Genomic DNA, 24,239 nt, shown 5'->3' with positions numbered 1-24,239 from the left:
AACTCACAATGTAGCCCAAATTGGCCTTGAATTTGCAGTGATCCTTCTGCCTCAGCCTCCCACATGCATCCACTAGGCACAACTTTCAATGTTTCCTCAGATTCCTCTAGCTGCCTTTTTGTCCTGAGATGTTGCCTACTTTCTACTCTACTGGTGCTGACTTTGCACTGGGCTAGATTGGAAAAGGAAGTTAGCACACTAGTCTAATCTGAGTTGTCCCTTTCACCATCCAGAGCTGGACGGAATACCACAGCACTGAGCAGATCTGGCTTCCTGAGCAGGTACCCAAGGACTGCATGACCAAGCCCATGGGCAAACTGCAAGCAATGATTCATGGGTGACGGAAGGAGGTAGGGTTGTGAGTCTGAATAAAGAACACGAGACTGAGTGTGATAATGCACACCTGTAATCCGAGCACTCCAGGAGGCTGAGGAGGTGAAAGGATTGCAAGTTCAAGTTCAGTATAAGCAAGTTGGTGAGACCCTGACTCAAACAGTAAATAAAAAAGCTTTGGGATGATAGCTCAGTGCAAATGCTCTGGGTTCAGTTCTTAGTAACACACACACACACACACACACACACACACACACACACACACGCGCGCGCACACACACACGCACGCACGCACACACACAGAATGTAAGGTAACAAACTACCCATTTGAAAGTACTTAAAATATATTATAATATGCTAAGAATTTCAATAAAGAAACTAAAGGTCAGAACTGCCTTAATCATCATTTCTATTTCTGCAATTATTTTCCAGTGCTGGCGACTGGACACAGGGTCTCCCACTTGTTAGACAAGCACTTTACCACTGGGCTACATTCCTAACTCCCATTTCTGGAATCTTCAACAATCCAAGATTTTCCTCTGTCTTGTGGAAAGCAAAGCTTCTCCTTAGTATAATTAAAATATTTACCCTAACTTCATCAAGAAAGAAAATGATATTTGGGGAAAGTTAAATCTGTAGGATGAGTCTCTAGGACAGTTCCAGAAACTTTAAGAGGTGACCCAAGGTCTTGCCTCTAGCCATCAGGGAGAAAGAAGTAGAACACTTGGACAATGTTAAAGGTATCGCACGCACATCATTGCTACCTCTTTTGTCAAAGAAGAGAGAGGATGGCAGGTACCAGGTTACCTGTAACTATAATTTGTTTCCACATAGAGAACCAGTGGGCCCCCAGGCATGGTAGTGCACACCTATGCAGAGATTGAGGGGGAAGAACTGCTGTGAGTTCAAGGCCAGCCTAGGCTATAGAGTGAGTTCAAAGCAAGTTTGAATTACACAGTGAGATCTTGTCTCAAAAAAACCAAAAAACCAAACAAACAAAAAACCACTGGGTCTCGGCTCAGAAAATACTGCTACAAGGTTCAGGTCCAGACCAGACAGAAGTCATAGCACCAGAGGAACTTTGGAAGACATAGGGCTTTATTACACTAGCAGGCTGAATGGAATCTTAGTTCTAAATCAGCAGCCCTAACTTGAAGCTAACAGTCACTTACGTATGTTTTCAGAAGGAGGTCTGAAGACAGGTAATAGGATCTTTTATAATTGGTTACATAAACTGAGTCATATGCTCTCAGGCAGGCTTATTTTATGTAAGCTAATTGGGGTTACTATTGTATAATTTGGGGGGAACAGGAAGAATCATTCATTGCCTATAACTGAGTTAGTCTGTCCTTAAGAATTTGAAAGCAAGCTCATTCAACAAGATGCACTGTCTGGTTGAGTTACATTTATCTACAAGTTTTAGCTGGCGTGGGGGATGTCAAGGCTTAGTTGAGTTTGTATTTTTTTTTTTTTAATTATGGGAACAGCTTGCACTTCCTAATACCATCCTTGAATAGTATTAGAAATCCAAGTTTTAAAATTTCCTTTACATTCAAAATTGCCTTTACCATATGAATACTAACTGCAACATCTATTACTTTTGTTACCTTGCACACCAGCGTGTGTGTTTACAGAGAATATGAATTTCTAGGCCTCAACCAAGGTTTATTAAATAAAATCTCTAGGGCCAGGGATATAGCTCAGTAGCATCACACCTGCCTGACAAGCACAAGGTCCTGAGTTTGATTTCCCCAACCCCTGGGGATTAAACTCACAATCTTACACTTGCCAGGCAGGCATTTATGCTGCTGAACTAAATCCCCAGCCCCAATTTTTAAAATAATAATTTTAAAAAATAAAATCTCTAGCATGGAATTACATCATCATTACTGATAATATCCTTCACTAAGAATTCTTATTTATAAGATCATAAACTTCATGGTAAAACTCTATCTAGAGTGATTAAAGTCTACAGATACAAAATACACAGTACACACCTTTGTTATGGAATGGAAGCTTTATTCACTCTCAACAGGGCACATCTTGAAGAGTTCTACCAACAATACAGCTGCACTGGACCTAAAAACAGATTTTGGGAGCTAGGGTTTTAACTCAGCGGCATAGGCATCTGCTTTGCAAGTGCCTGATCATAAGTTCGAGCTCCGGTACCAAAACAAAAACAAAAAAACAGATCTTCTCAGCCAGATTTCCCTAGTGACCCAGCGCAGAATAATGGAAGACAATAATTAAACACTCAGTGAGGTTCAAAGAGGAAAATATCTCAACTTTGGTTTCATTTGCCTGAACTACACAAGCAAGACTCAGGTAACAACCAACCAAAATGGTGGCATCCAACATCCTGCATTCTGTATGGTATTTTAAAAGCAATCAGTGTAGCGCATAAAAGACGCCAAAACCTTTTCCCACAGCATTGGAATTCCACTGTTGTTTAAGCATGGAAGCCCTGTGACTTCGTAGAGGGAAGATGCCAGCCTCGCAGTTAAGAGACCCCTGCCTGCAAAGCTGTGTCCAGACCCCACGGAGGGTATGGGATGTGGCCCTGCTCCAGGCTGTGTGGGCTTGTGAGTTGGTGTGTTAAACCTAAAAGCCTCCTGTTGGTCACAGCCAGAGAACTTCACTTCAGATTTTATAATTGAACTCCAAATATTTTAAGTCCAAACAGAACACTCTGGAGGATGCAGCAGTGCATTATTTCATATGTGTTAACATTTCATAATTATTATATAATTTCCATCTTACAATGTGTTTTTGGTTTGTCTGTTTAGTTGTTTTGGTACCAGGAATCAAACTCACCATTTTACCCTTGCTGAGCAGAAACCTACACCTCTGAGCTTAACTCCCACCTCTTACAATGTGTTCTTAATGTCTTCTTACACTAAATTAATGAATTAAATCACAAATATTTAATGTACTTCAATTATAATTTGCACATAGTAATGCACAAGGACTTTGAACACATGACTCTAAATAATACAAAATTCGTTGAATAAAATACTAATGAATTCTAGGCCTTTTGTGACAAGAAACAAAAACTTAATAGTTTTGTGAAAAAAAGTTTTTTTTTTTTTTTTTTTTTTGTTCTTGCTGTGTAGTTCAGGCTGGCCTTGAGTTCACTATGCAGCTCAGGGTGGCCTCAAACTCACAGCTATCTTCCTGCCTCAGCTTCCCAAGTGCTGGGATTACAGGTGTGTGCCAACACACCCAGCCACAAAAAAGTTTCTTATATCAGATTTTTCTCTTAAACTGTTCTTCACGTTTTAGTTGGAGCTTTTTCTAAAGAATCATCTTATAGTTTCAAATATTTTCTTTTTTTTTTGAGACAGAGTCTTGTTATGTAGTTCATGGTGGCCTTGAACTTGCTATATAACCCTGGCTGGCCTCAAACTCAATGATCATGCTGCCTCAACCTCCTGAGTGCTGGGATAATGGGTGTGCCCAACACAAATTTCTTTTTGACACATTATGTGTACTCATACTGGAATCAAATACCTGAAGGAATTGGAATCTTATGAATGCAGCCAGGACAACAGTGGAGAGAGTCATGAACAAAAACATCACAGTCCACACAAAATACATTCTGGCACACAGTGCAAACATAGACCTGCAACAGAAAGAAGAAAAAGGAATCAACCAAGATAGTGTCTAAAAGTTAAGTGAAAAAAATAAATAAAAAATAAACAGTTAAGTGATCACAGCTAGAAGACATTTATGTTGCTTTGCTATTTATATTGCAAGCAAGCTTCCCTATCAACCTTGCATATATATTTTTAAATCTGATGTGATTTATGTCCCCCCCAACTATCCTTAAAAATGGAGAAATGACTCTGATTTGAGTCCTCAAAGTCAATTTATTTATTTATTTATTTTTTATCGGTACCGGGGATTGAACTCATGACCACCTGCTTGCAAGGCAGGTTCTTATGCCGCTGAGCTAAATCCCCAGCCCCCCAAAGTCAATTTATTATAACATATTCTCAGCTACTTCATTTAAGTAACAACATAGAGGAGTCATGTGAGCACAAATCAGTGCTAGGTATGAATGTTTACAGGTGGTCATCAGACAGATCCGATTAAAAACAGAAGCACAAAAATTTGACATGGGTTTAGTTCTTTTTTTAAGAGGCTTTTTTTTTGGCACCAGGAATTGATCTCAAGGTCTCAAACTTGCTAGGCAGGTGCTGCCCTGCTGAGCTATATCTCCAGCCCTGGGTTTAGTTATTTTTAAGAGAACAACCTCACAACTGCAAAAATTATATTCCTCTTTCAACTAAGCCATTAGGCAGTATGTCAACTGACACATAGAGAATAAAAGCTCACAATTCTATCAGCATTGCATATATGGATACCTCTGACTAGAGATAAAACTTACTCACTATATCTTAACACACAAGTAAAGATGATGTTTTGTTTTGCTTTGTTTTAGAGAAGATCTCACTATGTTGTTCAGGCTGGCCTTTGACTCTGGGTGATCCTTCTGCCTCAGCCTTCTAAGTGCTCATATTACAGGAATGAGCCACCACACTCAGCCAGATTATGTTCTTAGAAACTAATAAACAAGGGCTAGGGATATGGCTAGGCAACACAGTACCCGCCTGGCAAGCATGAGTTTCATTCCCAGTACAAAAAACAAAAAAAACTGTAAAACAATTGAAAAAGTGATTTTAGTGAGGATAAACTAGAGATGTCAAAGAGAAATGTTCTAGAGATTGAACCTTGGATCATACACATTAAGTAGGCTTTCTACACTGAGCTATATCCCTGGTCTCAAGGAATGTAAAATTTAATAAAATTATTTTATGAAACATTCAAGTGGAATAAACAAGCAATTTTTGTTTTGTTTTGTGGGGTGCTGGTGACTGAACCCAGGATCTTAAAATACATACTGAGCATGAGCTTTACCACTGAGCTACACTGCTAGCCTCAAACAAGTAATACTGCTAATTAACACTTGATAGACTTTTTATCTGTGGCCACCTTAAATGATAACTTCCAAAGGAGTCACAATGGGGCCAGGGCTGTAGCTCAGTAGTAGAGTGCTTGCCTAGCGTGAGTTAGGCCCTGGTTCTACCCCTAGTAACAAAAGCAAAATACAACACTTTAAATAAACAAAAGCAGTTAGCTTAAAAACAGAAGCAAAGCACTAAGTGTCTTCATACCAAAATCAAAATGCAGAAGTACAAAACTACTATTTAGATGATTTTTCCCCCATTTTATGTCTACTAATTAGTATATAACTATTTATAGAAAATAAGCTGATGTAAGCCTGGTCTTCAACAACCTTCAGAAAACTTATTATAGTATTATTTTCTTATGCATAGCTTATTATTAGAAAGTCAAGACTCACATGTTGGTCCTTCAGTTGCCCCTGACATCCATAACAAAATCTGAAAAAGAAAGTTTGAGAATCATTTTTTAAAAAAGAATTCACTAGTTAAAATGATGTAACCAAGTTGGAGTAACTAGAATTCCTTACTAATTACTTCTATACCAAACTTTGGCAGAAAGAGTTAAGAATGCCAACAGTTTCTTAAAATTCTACAGTATGTTAGCCAGCTCAAGACAGCCCAAAATGTAGTTTTTGTTTTCATTAAGGTTAAATATGCATATACTTTCTAATTGGGGTTCTGGAAGAGAATTAAGCTCTACAGAAAATGATTTACTATTTTTCAACTCTCCTATACCTAGCAGATACAATCCTAGATGAACAGAAGACATGTTAACTTCTTACACAGAATGGGGGCCTAATGGTTTTATTTTCTTTCTTTTCAAATTTTTGTTTGTTTTCTGGCTGGTTTTTGAGATAGGGTGTCTCCAGGTAGTTAGGGTGGCCTTAAACTTGCGGCAACCTTCCTTCCTCAGTCTCCTAAGTGCTGGGATTACAGGTGTGCACCCTCAAGGCTGGCAGTCTCACTTTCAAGGAGCAGTATAAAGACCTGGGACTCGGGGTGCAGTGCAGTGCACGCCGATTATATATGAGGCCCCTGGCTTGATTCTACCCCAGAACTCTCAAAAAAACAAAGTTCTCTGTTTATTACCGAAAACAGCAATTCCCTGCCTCCTCCCCATTTCATTCCCAGCTCCCAGAGGCACTTTCAAAACTTTTAACCTTGTGCCAAGTGGGGTGGTGCATGCCTATAATCCCAACACTGAGGCCGGAGGACTGCCGTGAGTTTGGGCCAGTGAGTTTAAGGTCAGCCTGAGTTATAGAGTGGTACCCTGTCTCAAAAATCCAAAAACATGGAATTAAAAAAAACTAAACTAAACTTGTAACTGTGATATTTACTTATGCTTATATAACTGCTAACTCCTGCTCTGTGAATACTGGCTCTGAGCCTCCAGCCATTGAAGATGAGAACTTAATTCCTTCAGCCTTCTTGGACTAACAGTGCATACATGTAAACTAATGTTATGCTCATCCATCTCTGTAAGTCTTTTTTTTTTTTGAGACAGGGTCTCACTCTAGCTCAGGCTGGCCTTGAACTCACAGCAGTTCTCTTGCTGCATTACAGGCATGCACTACCATACCTGGCTGAACTATAATATTTTCAGTCTGATATATATATATATATATATATATATATATATATATATATATATAAAATATTTCAGTCTGAACACTGAAATTCTCTGTTAGCATTCAATATTGTTGATGAGAAGCCGAGCAATTTTAATCCCAGATCCTTGACATGTGACCTAATTTTTCTCCTCTGAAAATGTTTAAAGTTCGTATTTCACTACATATTTGGAAATTATACAGCTATGTACTTTAGTGTGGGTCTGGTTTTTTTTCAATAAACTAACCACTTGACAGTCCTTTTTGACCAAGAAAATACTATTCTTCAATAGTAGAAGGAATAGTTTGTACAATAGTTTAAGGAAGTAAAAAACTTCCTTAAACTATTTATTTGATGATCTCCTATTCTATATTTTCTCTTTTCTTTGTTTCTCACATATTCCTATACTGGACATTCTTGAAAAATCTACCAGTTTGGATTTTTTTGGTTTTTTACCTTTATTGGGTTCTTCATTTTATGCCATGTATTCTACTTCCTGGAATATTTCTTCAGCTCTATCTTTAAATCTGTCTACCTCAGTCATAAGTAAATAAATAAATGCAAGTTAAAACAATATGATTTTTTAAAAGTTGGCCAATATAAAAAAATTTCATAATCCTAATACTGTTCAAGTTTAAGCAAACAACAAATGAAACCTCCTTAAAGGATATCTTTACAGCATATATTAAATCACTTTTTTTTTCCTATTTGAGGCAGGGTCTCATTATGTAGACCAGGCTGCTCTGGAGCTTACTAGGTAGCCCAAGCTGGCCTCTAACTCATGGTGATCCTCCTGCCTCAGCCTTCCAAGTGCTGGGATTATACAGGTTTTTACCACCATGGCTGCCTTAAAATTCACATAACTTTTGATTCAACAATTCCACCTCTAAGAATTTGTCATGCATTTATACATATACAAAGTTAAAGTTATTAACATTATTTGATAATACCAACTGATTGGGGCTGGGGATTTAGCTCAGTGGCACAAGCTCCTGCCTTGCAAGCATGTGGTCCCTGGTACCGATTTAAAAAAAAAAAAAAAAAAGAACTGATTATATAAAACATGGTAATATCTACATACACAATTTTGAAAAATAATCCTCTGTGTGAAACAGTTTCCAAATGATTTTTCCGTTCTTGTTTTTTGGGTCAGGACTTTCTATTTAACCCAGACTGGCCTAGATGGAACTCAAGATCCTTGTGCCTCAGTCTCTTAATTGCTAGGATTATGGCATGAACTAGCATACCTGGCTTCAGTACATCACTCTCACTACGAAGAGGTGAAAGTAAGGAAATCAACAAGTTCTGGAGACACAGATGTGTTTAATAATGAGTTATTTCATTCATAAACAAGGATCCTCCCTGATTGAACCCAGGAGTATTCTACCACAAATCACATCCCCAAGCCCTTTTTTCCCTTTTGTTAAATTTTGAGACAGGATCTAAGTTGGTCAGGCTTTCCTTGAACTTGCAAACCACCTGTCTCAGCAGTCTCTACAACTATGTTACAGGTACGCACCACTATGTCCAGCTGTGTCTCATTTTCTATATCAGAAGTAATCTTACTCAAGTTAATAACTATTTTTTAAAAGGCAGTGACAATCTACTCAAACATTAGCTCGCCATTATGAAGAGATATAAATAAATCAAAACTCATACCTTTCCCCTTTATATTCTTCTAGGGGAATTTCTTGAAAAGCATCCAAGGGAAATAAATGATGATACGACCGCGCCAAGTGGGGAGCTGAGACCAAAGTAAGACCTAACATACAAACAGAAGCATGTTTAATAAGCCACATCTCATAGAGACAACAGCTAAGAAGCCAAATCTGTAACTCAGCCTACATAGTTGCAAGTGTTTTTAGTGGAGTTTTGTTTTTTGCAGCGCTGGAGGCTGAAGCCAGGCCATGCTGCAGGCTTGCCAGCCCTTCCACTGCTAAACTCCTTCCCTGGAGAGTGAGTGGCATCTGTTGCTGCTCGGTTCTCAGTTTCCTTGGACCACAGGCGTGTCCAGGGGTGAGTAAGCTCTGTCACTACACATATTACCTCTCTGGGCCTATTTGCTTACTTGTAAATGAAATAGACTTTATACATTATGTTTATTCTTAGAAATGTAGTACTGGACATTCAATTTAAAAAGTAATCTATTTCTCTTTGCAAAAAGTAAAGCCACACCAGGCCTGATGACACACACCTGTAATTCAACACTCTAGGAGGCTCAGCCAAAAACTTTGCAAGTTTTGAGCCCAGCCTGGGCAACTTAGACGTTGTCTCACAACTATAAAAAGGGCTGGGGATGCAGCTCAGAGCAGAGAGTGGGTACTGGGATCAAACCTCAGTACCACACACACACACACACACACACATAAATACATACATACATATACACGTAAATACCCAGAAACCTAGGTGGAATTCAACATTTACATTTTTTTAACATTTATTTTTACCAATATGATAGATAATAAATTATTTGAAATTAATTTACTAAATAATGAATAACAGGTTCTTACCACATATTTTACATTCAACAGGAAGCTCACAGTACTTTGCCCGACACTGTGGGCAGAAATAGCCTCCTAATGTAAGTCCTGGTTCAGAACTGCTATCCAGGTGCCTGCGGGGAAAAAAATTACTTTAAAGATGATGTATATAAAGATGTAAAAAAAAAAATTTAAAAATTGAAAACTGAAGAAAATATGTTGCACTCCTGTAATCCCAGCACTTGGGAGGCTGAGGCAGGCAATGGTTGCATGTTTGAGACCAGCCTGGTCCTCAAAGTGAGCCCAAGACCAGCCTGAACTGCATAGTGAGACCCCCTATCTCAAATAAGACAAAAAAAAAAAAAAAAAAAGAAGAAGAAAAAGAAAATATGTTACCTTGACTTTAAACTCTGGATTTCAAAAATTTTAAAATATTTGAATTTATTTGAATTTGAAAATATGTGTGTCATTTAAGTGACAACATACCTCCCTCTTCCTCTTTTTTAAAAAATGTTTATTGATACAGGGTCTTGCCCAGCCTGGCCTTGAACTCTTTGATCTTCCTGCCTCAGCCTCCCCACTAGGATTACAGGCATGTGCCACCACACTTGGCTGTGTGACATATTTCCTCTAGAACAGTAAATGTAGTCCTTTTTATACCTTTAATAGAAGAAGGCAGAAGTCTTGCCTGTGACTTGGAAAAAATCACTTTCTTTTTGTTTTTTAAATTATATAAAATATTAAGTGCTGAAGTTCAAACAAAGTATACTTAGTATAAGTCCAGGTTCTATCACTTTGCCTTTCCTTAAACGCCAACACACTCTTTAGTTTTCACTCCCTATATCCATTACTATTGTTTTTATTCTGAGCACAACTGAATCATCTCACATCACTTCCTTCTTTTTAGATAGATGGTAGCAAATTACACACCTTCTCTCTTCCTTCTACTGACATTTCCTGAAGATCTCACTGCAGAAATATAGTGTATATAGTCATTCCTTTTTATGGCTATCTAAAAGGTTTTTTTTTTTTTTTTTGAGACAGGGTCTCACTGTAATTCAGGCTGGCCTTGAATTCACAGTGATCTTCCTGCCTCAGCCTCTAGAGTGCTAAATTTACACATGTGTACCATCACACCCAGATCAAAAGGTAATTTTTAATTACAAGCCACATTTCAAGCCCATCTTTTAATTTATAACTTAGAGCAATGAATTTTAAGTGCTAAAATATTACTGGTCTTTACTTACGCCATGCTGAAAGAAGGTTTTGCATCTTGATCAGACAAAGCAGCAATGGTATGCTGAGGAAATCCTTCACAGAAAAGATAAAGTATTAATTTCTCTTACCAAGCAAAAAGCACAATGCTAGGGGTAGGAACCTAAAAATGTTTCTATCAGAGAACCAACAAAGTTGTACAAAGGTTGTTTTCAAAAAAACAGTTGTTTTTCCATCTCTTAGGAGATATATGTGTATGCTTATTATTCTATCTGAGACTAACTGTAAACCTGCGCTACTGTAAAGAAAAAATAGAGGAATAAGGGAAAGATAGGTCTACACATGACCTCAGATTCTGAAGTTCTTATCTATATTTTCTTTTTTTTTTTTTTTTTTGGTACTGGAGATAGAACTCAAAACTTCATACTTGCCAGGCAGGCAGTTGTGCCACTGAGCTAAACCTCCAGTCGCCTCTATTTTCTTTTTGAGGGTTTTCTTTATGCTTTGTTTTTTCCAAGGCAAGGTCTCTTGCTTTGTAGAGAGGGCAGGTCATGAACTTGTAGTGATCCTCTTGCCTCAGCCCCAAGTGCTGGGATTATAGGTGTGTACCACCATATGCAGCATATCTGTATCTTCTAATTTAATAACAACACTGTCTTTTGGGGGGTGTGTGTGTGTTGTGCTAAGAACTGAACCCAGGGCCTTCACACTAAGCTACAACCTCATCCCTTTTTATAAATTTTGTAACAGGGTCTTGCTAAGTCATTAAGCTGCCTCAGGCTGGTCTCCAATATGCAATTCACCTGCCTTAGGCTTCCAGAGTGTTGGCATTACCTAAGTCAGTGTGTGACATAAAACATGGCCCCAAAAAAATCCAACTCAAATTTTAAAGTAACTTAAGTAAATGAAAACAGAAAGCCTCATATAAATAAAAATATGTATTTTTAAAATAACAAAATAAACACATACCCATACGAATAAGTGAGCATTCAGAACTTGAGCTAGCAGGAGGAGGACTAACATGATGCGTTAGCAATTCTTTGTAGTGGCTTTCATCTAAAATCACATGGTACGTGCCTAACAAGAAACAAACAACAGCTTTACACATGTAAGAACACATTACAATTTCTATATAGTCCTGTAAAAGCTTTAACATCTACAAATGTACATCTTCAAAATTAAGATTTTAGTTAAATTGTCATTTTTAAGAACTTTATCTCTAAATTGGTATCTCTAAGAACAGTAATTACAATTTGATTAAAAGCCATATTATGAAATCTTTAGAAAGTATTACACACAGTAAAATTTCTAGCCTTTCAAGGGTTATGCTTTCTCTAAACACAAACATTACTGAAATTTCCTTCCCCTTTGAGGTGATTTCTCAACGCAAAATATATTTAAGATGACTTCATATGCTAGACTATGGATATGAAATAATTTAGATTCAGTGGCTTACGACAGTCTAGCTTAGTCAGTGAATCCTTACATGATGATTATGAATAGAGAGTGAACACAGTAGACACACACCTCCAGTTTCCCGAGCAAGTGCAGTGCAAACCCGAACCTCTGCCGACAGCCCAATGACGGACACTCTGATTTTAGCTGCTTTCAGGGTCTTCGTCAAATCCAAGAAAAAGAAGAATTAAGAAGAAAAGTATTTAATTAAGAATTAATGTACTTGAAAAATAATGCTCTGGACACAGTACAGAATTCTCTTTAGTGTTTTAACTTTGGGTTTTTTTGTTTTTTGGGGGCCCCAGGGATTAAATCTAGGGTCTCTCCACTAAGCCACATTCGCAGCGCCCTTTTAAAAGTTTTATTTTTTATAGCATTTTAAAAATCATTTTATCAGTACATGAATACAGTGCAAAATGTTTGTACTTTTTAGGTAGTGTACTTGTACATAAGACATTTTAATTTTTTTTTTCATCCCCTTTCACTTTCCCTTTCCTTTTTTTTTTTTTTTTTTTGAGACAAGAGTCTCATTGTACAGTTTAGGTTGGGTTTAAACTCACTATGTAGCCCAGGCTAGCCTTAAACTCAAGGTAATCCTCCTGCCTCAACCTCCAGAGTGCTGGGATTATGGGCTTATGCCACCATGCCTGCCAAAAAAATTGTGAGACAGTGTCTCACTAAATCAATAGGTTGCCCAGGCTGAGCTTGACTTGCAATCCTCCTGCCTCAGTCTCCCAGAATGCTGGGATTAGAGGTATGTGCCACAGACTCTGCTATAGCTTCACTTTTGATGCACCGGTCCTACCTTAATCAGATCATATATATTCGATGGATCACAAGTTGTAAGACTGCTAAAGATGATGAGGACTTCTCTGCTTGTGTGTCCAGGCATGTGTCTAAAGAAGAGATAAAATATACTCTCATTAAGTTATAGCAAATGTATCTATAAGGAACAATATACATGGTTTATACATTCAGACTATAGAATATCTCATTTGTCTCAACATTGCTGGGAAATGAATTGAGAATGTTTTAAATACTTCAATGTACAGTTTTTTTTCTCTTTTTCAGTGCTGAAGACAGAGTTCAGGCCTCGTGCATGACAGGCAAGTGCTCCTTATGTTCATTTTTCAAAAAATGAGCTATAAAGCCAGGTGTGTTGGTGCACACCTGTCATCTCAGCACTTGGAAGGCTGAGGCAAGAGGACTGCTGTGAATTCGAGGCCAGTCTGGGCTACAAAGTGAGCCCAAGGCCAGCCTGAACTGCATAGAGAGACCCTGTCTCAAAAAGACTAAAAGAGGGGCTGAGGATTTAGCTCCATGGCATAAGTGCCTGCCTTGCAAGTGCAAGGTCATAAGTTTGATCCCCAGTACAAAAAAACAGAAAAAAAAGAGCTATGTATTTTTTACATAATTATTCATGGAAATACACAGAAAGTTCTCTCAAATTCTAGGGAAAGAATGATAAATGATACTGACTGAGCCCCTGACATTATGAAGCTTATAGTTCAATAGGCTTCTTTCATATGAAGTTGAACGTGTACAGTGAGAAACAGGACTATACAGTAGGGTCAGCTTTAAGGTATGCACGTGTGGTTTAACAACAGTAACAATTAAATGATGACCCAATGAGGGGTGAAGCTGTGTGAGCTCTTTCTATGCTAGAAAGGGATTTCTGTCATTTTTGGAGCAAGTTTACTAGTTCATTATTATCCTCTCCACTAACATTTGTAGATAACAGTGAAAAGCTTGCTTTTATGATTTTTGTTATGTACTTATCTATCTCAAAAGTAAAAGTTTTCTTTGGGGTTTGCTACAACCCACAAAGCTGGACTTGCAGGACCCGTGTACTATTAATTTATAGATATACTATCAAACAGGTTAATAAATGTCAGTGAAGATACAACCAACTCATTATACTACACTACATGCCACTTGTGATCCTTAAACCTTTGGCAGCTCTGTACTGAGAAATAAAACCAGGCCCTTCACACTGAGCTATATCCTCAGCCCCACCTCCCACTCTCTTTCTATGAGACAGGATCCTTGCTAAGCTGCCCAGCCTGGGCTCAAATTTGCAATCCTCCTGCCTCAGCCTCTCAGGGTGCTGCTGGAAGTATACATACGCACTGCAACACACAGCTAGTTCTCCTACTTACCCACTTTGTTATAACTGGCTTTATGGAAACTTCAGTTAACATATTCTCATTTCAATTAATTTATTAAAAACTTCTAAACCAACTTTCAGTAAGAAATGTAAAATACTAACTTTAGAGTCTGCATGGCCATGCTTAAGGAATTATAAAGAGATGGTTCTCCATGACAGGTCATATCAATAGCTTTCTTCAAAGATGTTATGTGTTTCCTTGGGTTTCCTTAAATTAAATGGAACAATTTGCTTTTATAAAATGCCATTAAAAAATACCATACATACAATATGAACATGTTGGGCAACCCATTTGGGACCTTGCTTGTTTCTATTCCCCCCACCCATTTTCCCAATAAATTTTTCTATGCTTAATTTGTAAAAAAAAAAAAAAAAAAAAAAAAAAAAAACTGAGCCAATTTTGTGTCAAGGTCTCACTGTCTCACTATGTAGTCTTGACCTTTCTGTGCAATCCAAGCTGGTCTTGATCTCAAGATCCTCCTGCCTAAGCCTCCCGAGCAGCTATGATTATAGACATGCCCACCGTATCTGGCTCCAAAGGATTTTTAATCTTCATACATATGACCTCAGTGGCACACAAAATTGCTCTACATTTGGGGTGGAAAAGTCAAGACAGGAGGGGGCAGCTCCTGCCACCATCATGTAATCATCCTATTTGGCCCATACTGTGCTGAGCCAGCAGCCATCCTGCCTCCATTCTATTCGGGGCGCAGGAATACAACCCCAAACTCCTCACTGTCCTGTGGTACTGGTGGCTCATGGGTAGGCAGATGGTAAAACCAAAGTCCCTCTGCACCTGGGTGTAGCTGGACAAGGGCCATGTAGGCATAAGGCTGCTGTCAGAGACCTTTTCATCTCACAGGAAACTGACCAAAGGCTGAAGCCAGACAAGGCCTGATGCTTAGAAACAACTACCCCATGTGTCAGCACCGAACACAGAGGGCACAGCGGTAGGTCGTTGTGAGCTGCTGAAAGCTAGTTATGGCCCCACCTCTAGTGCTAGAGACCAAACCAAACTGGGGCCTTCCAGAGCCACACTTCCAACCAAGACTGTTATATTTTCTTGCAACTGAGTTTCTTGGATCAATCCATATAAATAAACCTCTTATTCCTTACAGTCATAGTGAAAAATTATTCATAAACACAGCGTGTCACTTCACTTATGCATTGCAAAGATGGAGAAATCGATTTAAGGTAGAGCTATTTTACAAAAAGTAAAATGGAATTAAGTGATGTCAGTTTGTAGCAGGATATATAGGTAAGAAAATAAAAACAGCCACTATCATCTTTTATGAGGTAAAATTCAGTTATGTGAGGTAAAATTCATGTTATGCGAATAGAAAAGTGGACTCAGTAACAATAGCTATAATTCAGGCCAGGGATTTAGGTCAGTGGCAAGGTGCCTGCCTGGCAGGTGCAAGGTTCTGAGTTCAATCCCCAGTCCAAAAAAAAAAAGCTGCAATTCAGCTTTTATATATGTGCTCATTAAATTCAATGTTTAACTTTTTGAAAACTCAAGTTGAAGATTAAGTGGATTTTATGAATGGCTTCAATAAGATTATTTTAATATTTTCAGAAAATATTAAAGACTGTACATATCTTAAAGAAACAGATTCACATTCACAGTAATACTATTCACCACTGTGCAGAACTCAGTTTAAAACAGTTAATCTTAAATTTCAAGAGTTTAATGGAAAACAGGCATTACTAAGTTATTTCACCTAAAAAGCATACAGGAAGGCTTCATTTTACTGACGAAACACCCTTAAGAACAGGGTTACATATCTGGGTAATTAAGACAAAGTGCCTGTGTCCTGGAAAGGTAATATAACGCATACCTGAGAGTTCAGTCAGTTTTTCAGCTCTTTTACTCTTAGTTACAATTATTCCAATCTCAAAACAAAACAAAAAAGATCATTAATTTCACATGACAAATTACTTCCTCTTGATAAAATTTATGTAAAATAAATTAGTATGCCTACAAAGAAATAAGCAACACATGAGAAACTTTTCCTTGTATTTTAAACAAATAAATTTAGCTGAGTTTACCACCTACTGTTAAACTTTTATGCTTTTTGCTAAATGTACCCAAAAAGAATATATAATCTAGATCACTTAGCAAATGATACAATGTATATCCGATTTTTTAAAAAACAAATTACAGTATATTTGGCAGCAAAATAGTTATGCAAGTCTGAATTCTATCATTTACCTACATACCTGACTGATAGGATTTTGATCAAAATACTCTTCTACAAAGTACTCCAACAACTGTTTAAAGAGAACAAAAAGAAATATTACACAAGGGCAAAAAACAACCATACATACAAGTACAATTATGCTTTAATAAACCTGTTTATCAAGGATCCCTTCTGATATTCTTTTTTCTTTTTCTTTTTGGGCTGCTAGGGATGGAACCCAGGGCTCTGCACAAGCTAGGGATTGTACCATTAAGCTACAATCCCAGGCCAAATGTCATTATTAAGTTATTTCACCTAAAAAGCATACAGGAAGGCTTCATTCCTTCAAACTCCCATAAGATATTTAAACTTACAGATTTTCAAGAAAATGTTTAGTTGCAAAAATATTAAATAGTAAAAACTATATTTGAAATAGTAGGTGATAAAACAATAATGACCCAGATTCTTTTAGATTTGATTTTGCTTTATGGTATTGAAGACTGAATCCAAGACCTTGCTACCAACAACATCCCATACCCTTTTTATTTACTTTTGAGACAGGGTCTTGCTAAATCACTGAGTTGACCAGGCTGGGCTCAAACTTGTGCCTCCTGCTTCAGCCTCCAGCTGGGATTATAGGCATTTCCCACCATGCCCAACTTGAATGAATTAGAAGCAAGCACAATGGCAAGCACCTTCCAATTCCAGCGGCTTAGCAAATTGAGGCAGGGGCTGGGGATATAGCTCAGCAACACAGCACCTGTGTGTGGCAAGTGCAAGGTCATAAGTCCAATTCCCAGTACCCGAAAAAAAAAGTAGAAGAAGAAAGAAAAAGGGCTGGGGATTTAGCTTAGTGTGGTACAGCAGCTGCTTGGTAAATATGAGGTCCTAAATTTGATTCTCAGTACAATAAAGAACAACAAAACAAAAACAAAAATTTGAGACAGGGGCCCTCTTATGTGGCCAGAAGTTCAATGCCAGCCAAGGTCCCCAACTCAAAGAGAAAAACAAAACAAAAATAATGGAAAGAAGGAAAGACCCACTGAGGACAGGGAAGGGAGAACAGGAAGATGGAGGACGGGGCTTCGTGAGTTAGGACGACTATGGATATGTCTGAGAAGACAGTGAACCGAGAATGAAGATTCAGTGAAGGAAAGGGACAAGTGACAAAACAAGACCCTGACTTGGGACAGAAAGGGGGAAATCAGACTTACATAGTTAGCAGGTGAGATTTATTATTTCCTTGTACTATTTCCTTGTAGCATATCCCTTAGCTGTCACTTAGATCAACTAGAAAAATATTTTCCTGCACTTTTTTCCAGAATCCACTGTCCCTCCTGCATTTGGGACACATGTAAATGACTTTTAAGTGATCTTTCTGTACCTTTAATGTACATGTCAGTCTATTAGGCTTTAAATCTTGGTCCTCCATTGTCCGCGATCCATCTATCACCACATAAAGGTGGCGCATCTACCAAAAAGGAAGGGAATAATCTCCGGTCACATCTTTCACCAAGAAGTAAAACCGCATTCAATATTCACATGTTCTGAACATAGCTTTTAATATACTCTTTTAAAAAGTTTGTTGCTTTATTGTTGTTCATTCTGTAGAGCCAGAATGTTTCTGTAATCCAAACTAGTTCTGTACCAGTAAAAGAAAAAAGATAACATACCATTCCAAGTCGAACTTGTCCATGGTGTTCAAATACTCTGTTAAAATTATACAAGCATTTTAATGGAATATCATATGCTATCCAAAAAGTCAATACAACTTGCTAAATAATATGCATTTTTTTAGTGAAGTCAATTATTAACTTTTGGGATACACATAATTATAGACATTGTAGATAATTCCAGAAACCCATTTCCCTACTGAGATAAGGTATGATAGTACCAGTTCTTTCTGCCTATTCAGACAACTAACAGTCATTTTCTCTGAAACACAAAAGGAAATGAAATGCTAAGATAGTTACAGGTGGGCAAAAAGGTTCAGGGACACAATTTCCTTTCATGACAAACTTAGGAAGAATTTACCGACCTTTTTCTCTTTGCCTTGAAAAGAATGTCTTCTATTGTAGCTTTAAGTGAGCCAGATTCATCTTCTTTAAGAATTTCCCTGTAAGTAATAACGGTTTAAAATATAAGCTAAAAATAACCCAAGAAATAAAGAGGTGGATATTTGTACATGTGTGTTCACAGTATGATTCTATGTAATTGTGAAAACTGTAAACAACCTAAATGTCCATCAGCTGCTGAACTGATAAAACAAAAATGTGTCATAATAATATAAAGAAAAAAAGAAAAGTATTAAAAAAAAAAAAACATGCTTGGTGTGGTGGCACATGCTTATAATCCGAGCTACTTGGGAGGCTGCTGCAGGAGGATCAGAAGTTCAAGGCCAGCCTGAGCAACCTACACGTTAACTCAAAATAAAAAAATGAAAAGTGCAGTGAATATAGCTCAATGGTAAAGCATCCCCAGATATAATCCCCAGTACTCATCCCCATCATTTCACAGGGAACCAATTCAGCTACTTAAGAGACTGCGGCAGAAAGACTGTTGTGAGCTCAAGATCAGCCTGACAACACAGTAAGATCCCATTTCAAAGAAAAGGGAAAAAAAGAAACAAAGCACTAACATACTCTACAACATAGAAGAGCCTTGAAGCAGTATATTAAGTGAATGCCAGATACAACACACCACTTTTTTTTTGGTACCAGGGATCGAACTCACAACCTAGCGCTTGCCAGACAGGCACTTAGGCTGCTGAGCTAAATCCCCAGCCCAACGCACCACATATTATATAATTATGGGAAATAGAAAGGGAAAATCTATAATAAACAACATAAATTATTGGGTGTCTACAGGCAGTGAAAATGGAATTAAATGTAAGTAGCCATTAATTAAGTAATCATCTTAAAACTGGTTTATAGGAGGAAAAAAAGACTGATTTATGGTGCCACATGCTTGTAATCCCAGTTCTCAGGAGGCTGAGGCAGGACTGTGAGTTCGAGATCAGCCTGGGCTACAAAGTGAGCTCAAGGTCAGCCTGAACTACATAGTGAAACCCTGTCTCAAAAAGACAATGGCTTATGATAGGAAATTTTCTGGCCTATGAGAGTAAATTTTCTAAAAACAATCACTGAACTACACACTGGAAGTGGGCGATTTTTAACACATATAAAGTAATTTCAATAAAGATGTAAGTAAAGGGATAATATCTAAAAGAAAAAAGAGGCCTTAATGCCATACTTACCAAGTTCTCTCATAGCCTCCTTCCCATCGCTTAGTTCTTTCTGGTTCTTCATCCATATTTTAAAAAGTGTGTATTATTCAGCACTCTGTAAAAGCCATAAGACTATGAATGTTCTAAACATGTCTGTACAAAATGCATCCACTTACTTAAAAGTTAAATGTGGGGTGGGGCATGGTGGCACACACCTGGAAACCCAGCACTCAGGAATCTGAGGCAGGAGGACTGCAATGAGTTCAAGGCCAGTCTGAACTACAAAGACAGAGCATGTCTCAAAAACCCAAAAATGGGCTGGGGATACAGCTCAGTGGCATAAGTACCTGCCTGGCAGGGGCAAGGTCATGAGTTCAACCCCCAATACCAAAACCAACCAACCAAAAAAACCACTGATGGGTATGGCAGTGCATACTGTATTACAAACTGCTCTGGAGGATGAGGTAGAAGGCTTTCAAGCTCAAGGCCAGAATGGGCAATTAAGCAAAACTGTCTCAAAATAAAATTCAAAAGAAGAGCTGTGGCTATAGCTCAAAAGCACTTGCCTAACATGCAAAAGGCCCTGGATTTAACCCCTAGAACCAGAAGAAAAATAAGAATGTAAGCACATCTTTTTTTTTTTTTTTTTTTTTTTTTTTTTGTCTTTTTCTTTTTTATTGGTACCAGGGATTAAACTCACGATCACACACTTGCAAGGCAGGCACATATGCCGCTGAGCTAAATCCCCAGCCCTAAATGTAAGTACATCTTATTCTTTGTAGTTTACTCAATCATTTCTGGTAGGGCCAGAGATATAGCTCACTGGCACAGCCCTTGCTTGGGCAAGTACGGGGTCATGAGTTTTTTGTTTTGTTTTTCTGTCCTGTCTTTTTTTGAGACAGGGTCTCGCTATTTGGTTCAGGCTGTTTGGGCTCACTTTATAGTCCAGGCTCGTCTTGAACTTTTAACAATTCATCTCCCTCAGTCTCCTGAGTGCTGGGATTACAGGAGTGTGCCACCACACCCAGCAAAGTCATGAATTTGATCCCTAGCACCAAAAAAAGAGAAAAAACAAATTGTGAATATTTATGAACAAACATGAATATTTATGAACAAACATGATTCCAATACAAATAAACACCTTTTTACAATATTAAAGAACAAAAATGCTTTATGGACATCACAAAACAAGAACACAGAATTATGGGAGTCATACAGGTGTAGCTAAAATATTATCCACAAGTGACAGTTACCACAATTGATAAGTATCTGATGATTATGTTCTCTCTCCACCTTTGTGTAGGCTGGAATTTTTTGTTTTGAGGCAGGGTCCCATTATGTAGCCCAGGCTGGCCTTAAATTCATGCTGATCCTTCTGCCTTGGCCTCCCAAGTGCTAGGATTACAGGTGTGTGCTACCTCACCTGGCTGTAGGTTTGAATTTTATTATCAAGTTTTTAAGAATGAAACATCATTTATAAATGGCTAAATGCTTAAATATCATAAGTCAAAAGAATAAAAATAAATAGCCAGGTGTGGTGGTGTATACCTGTAATCCCAGCGGCTGAGGCAGGAAGATCACCACAAATTTGAGGCCAATCTGGGCTATATAGAGAGTCCAAAGTCAGTCTGAACTACATAAAAAACAAACCAAACCAAGAAACCAAAAAACAAAAATACCAAAATTGGTGGTAGAAAGAGCCCATGAACCAAGTAATACACATCTCTAGCACACCCAAACTCCACCCTCCCCAGGGGTGTCTCCTGGCCCAACCCAAGATGAGAGTCATATACCCTGGCCCTGGCATGGATAAACACAACTTTTTAGTCAGGATGAACTGTTTTCCACACGCTACTCTGCCTTCTTAGGTCTCTACTTGCTAGATAACATGGCAATAAGGAGGAGTGCCTGACCACTGTACTCTCACTATATGTATATGAGGTTAGATTCCAGAGTTGGATTGCAGCCTAGGGGCCTTTGACTAAGAGGAAAAAACAGAAGAAAACACCTATCCCTTGGCAAAGTCTTCCTTACCTTTTAAATTCCATACAATTGTAAATGGAGAATGTACTGAAACTGTTCAGTATGACAAATATATTTAGTATATTTGACAGTCTAGACTGACTAGATTTTCATTTCAAGAATGTCAACAGGAAGTTGACCAAGGACTAAGTGTGGTTTCAGAATTCAAGGATAAGTTTACAGAAATTTGCCAAAAATATGGAGTTGTTAAGGAAAATACTGTGACTGACCAATGTTTGCATGTGTGTTGGGACAGTCTCACTACATAGTTCAGGCTGGCCTTGAGTTCACCATGTACTCGAGGCTGACCTCAAACTTGTGGCAATCCTCCTGCCTCAGTCCCCCCAGTGCTTGGACTCCAGGGGTGCACTACTACACTTGGCTTTTGGCACTGACCTATGTTGATCGCTGTCTCCAGCCCTGAGCTGGAGGAGTGGCTGATCCTAAATTGAGTGAATACATCCCCACCTGGACTCATCCTTCTTCGCCTGTGTCTCAACTGACTATGACTCTCACATGTAAGGGTGTTATCCCTGCTCCTCGAGAATCTTTCCTAATTGCCCAGGAAGACTTATCAATTCATCAAGAATAAAAGATTTTCTCTAAGTGCCCCTGTCTGCCTACCTAAGGTAATTGTATATCAATAAGATCTACCTCTACCTGCTCGGTAATGATTAGCTTTGAAATAAATATATACAGAGAAAATCTGCCCAAAAAAAGGTACACACATTTTAGAAAAACTTGTATCAGTATTTTAATACTTTATCTGTGGAGGACCCTAAAGGATGTCCTGTATCACAGGACACTAACTGCTATACTAACCCACTACACTGCTGGCCCTTAAAGAAATTGAAAATGCATGGGCAGCAGTCTTAGCGACCAAGGTGACCCATGCAGCAGTTCAATGTACTAATAAATGTCAGAAAACTAGTAAGCACCACTTTGAATACTTGTAATTGTAGAGACCAAAGGTAACGTATTAATCTTATGATGCCTCAATAAATTAACTATTAATAAAATATTCAACCAAGTGGGGTTTTTTTTGTAGACTTGTTTTATTTGTTTTGTTTTGCTTTATTTTTCATAAAAGGTCCTGCTATGTTTCCCAGTCTGGTCTCAAACTCCTGCCATCAAATAATTCTCCTGCCTCAGCCTCCAAAGCATCTGGGGCCATAGGTAGTTAGCACCAGGTGCAGCTTTTGGAACACTTTTTTTTTTTTTTTAAAGAATCTGCCTCTTAGAGCTGGGCGCCGTGGCACACTTCTGTAATCCCAGCACTTGAAAAGCTTAAAGTAGGCAGATGGTTGCAAATCTGAGACCAGCCTGGGCTGTAGCACTTTGTAAACACTTTGTAAAGTGTTTCCAAGGCTAGCTTGAACCTCAGCAAGGGTTCTTTTTGTTGTTGCTTTGCCTTTTGTCTTTTTGAGACAAGGTCTCACTATGCAGTTCAGGCTAGTCTCCAGCTCCCTTTGTAGCCCAGGTTGGTCTGGAACTTGCAATGATCCTCCTGCTTCTGCCTCCAGAACGCTGGGATTAAGATGTGTGCGCCACCACAGCTAACTTAGAAGTGTTTCTCTTCCTTACATGTGTACACGTATTTTTAGCAGACTCTGTATATATAGATAAGGATCATAACCGATATTTTACGCCCCATTTGTATCATGCTTTTATAGAAAATACTTTAAAGAGGCGACCTATAAATGCACTTGTGTAATTAAAATCCACTGGTAAGTTGGAGACTACTGCTAAGGTATCACTTTTTTGTGACACCTTATAATCAGATGTTATTAGCTAAAATTCCGAACAGTTTCCACTGAATTAACAAACCACACACTGTCTTTGTAAGAAATTAATTTCTTTCAGGAAATTTGGTGATCTGCTGTAACAACCTGAAAAACTAGAAATGACAATAATTTTAACACCTGTGCTATTCCGCACATGGTAGCAGAGTATACAGTGACTAAACACTGTCCTATTTTCAGTATTTATCCTGCACATCAAAAAAAAAACAAAAACAAAAAGGACACGTAGGGTTCAGTTATTTTGTTGGACGAGATCGAAAGGGTATCTGCAAAGAAACGTGAGCTGCAACCAGCACCGCCCTCGGGAAGGCATTTGCTGATGAAACAGTCAAGTTAGCCCTGGGCCTGCCCGCCAAGTGCGAACTCAGGGCTCCGAGGTGGGCAACTCAACCGCTGCCACAGAGCCAGCCCAGAAGAGGGCTCGCACCCCGACCACCATTCCAGTCCTCGCGCTGGGCCTCAGGCGGAACCACGTCCGCGTTCGCGGCCCTGCGCGTCCTTCGCCACCTTCCGTGCTCTCTGCCACAGTCCTTCCCTACTGGGCCAGCCAGGCCAAGTCGGCCGGGTCCTCCGCCCGACAGCCTCCCAGGCGTCTCGTCCAACCTCCCGCCCGCCGGGCCAGGGCACACCCCAGCTGCACCAGCGGACTCACCGGCCCGACGCGAACGACTCTCCGCCGGAAGCGCCGCCCGCCTAGAAGCGCGCCGCTGAAGCTCTTCCGCAGAGCGCTGCAGCCTGGCAGAAACGTTCCGGCTGCCGCGGACAGCAGCTGCCAGAGCAG

General features: G+C 38.9%; 1 protein-coding gene across 1 annotated transcript; it reads right to left on the bottom strand.

Moving 5' to 3' along the window:
* Positions 1 to 2,331: 2,331 nt before the first annotated feature.
* On the bottom strand, positions 2,332 to 24,226 carry LOC100732574 (general transcription factor IIH subunit 2). The gene is made up of 16 exons (XM_063258158.1): positions 24,111 to 24,226; positions 19,665 to 19,749; positions 18,447 to 18,524; positions 18,082 to 18,118; positions 17,793 to 17,879; positions 16,449 to 16,499; positions 16,067 to 16,121; positions 14,331 to 14,436; positions 12,867 to 12,957; positions 12,134 to 12,221; positions 11,576 to 11,683; positions 10,639 to 10,702; positions 9,422 to 9,525; positions 8,568 to 8,670; positions 5,699 to 5,738; positions 2,332 to 3,955 (listed from the first exon to the last, which is right to left on the bottom strand). The coding sequence occupies exons 2-16, from the start codon at positions 19,718 to 19,720 to the stop codon at positions 3,836 to 3,838; spliced, it is 1,188 nt and encodes a 395-aa protein (XP_063114228.1). The 5' UTR covers positions 19,721 to 19,749; positions 24,111 to 24,226; the 3' UTR covers positions 2,332 to 3,835.
* Between the last annotated feature and the right edge of the window lie 13 nt (positions 24,227 to 24,239).

The sequence above is a fragment of the Cavia porcellus genome, unplaced genomic scaffold (assembly GCF_034190915.1).
Source record: "Cavia porcellus strain 051 isolate PalLab524CR breed Dunkin Hartley unplaced genomic scaffold, mCavPor4.1 scaffold_11, whole genome shotgun sequence".
NCBI lineage: Eukaryota > Metazoa > Chordata > Mammalia > Rodentia > Caviidae > Cavia > Cavia porcellus.
Note: the sequence above shows the minus strand (reverse complement) of the source record. Positions and strands in the feature narration are given on the sequence as shown.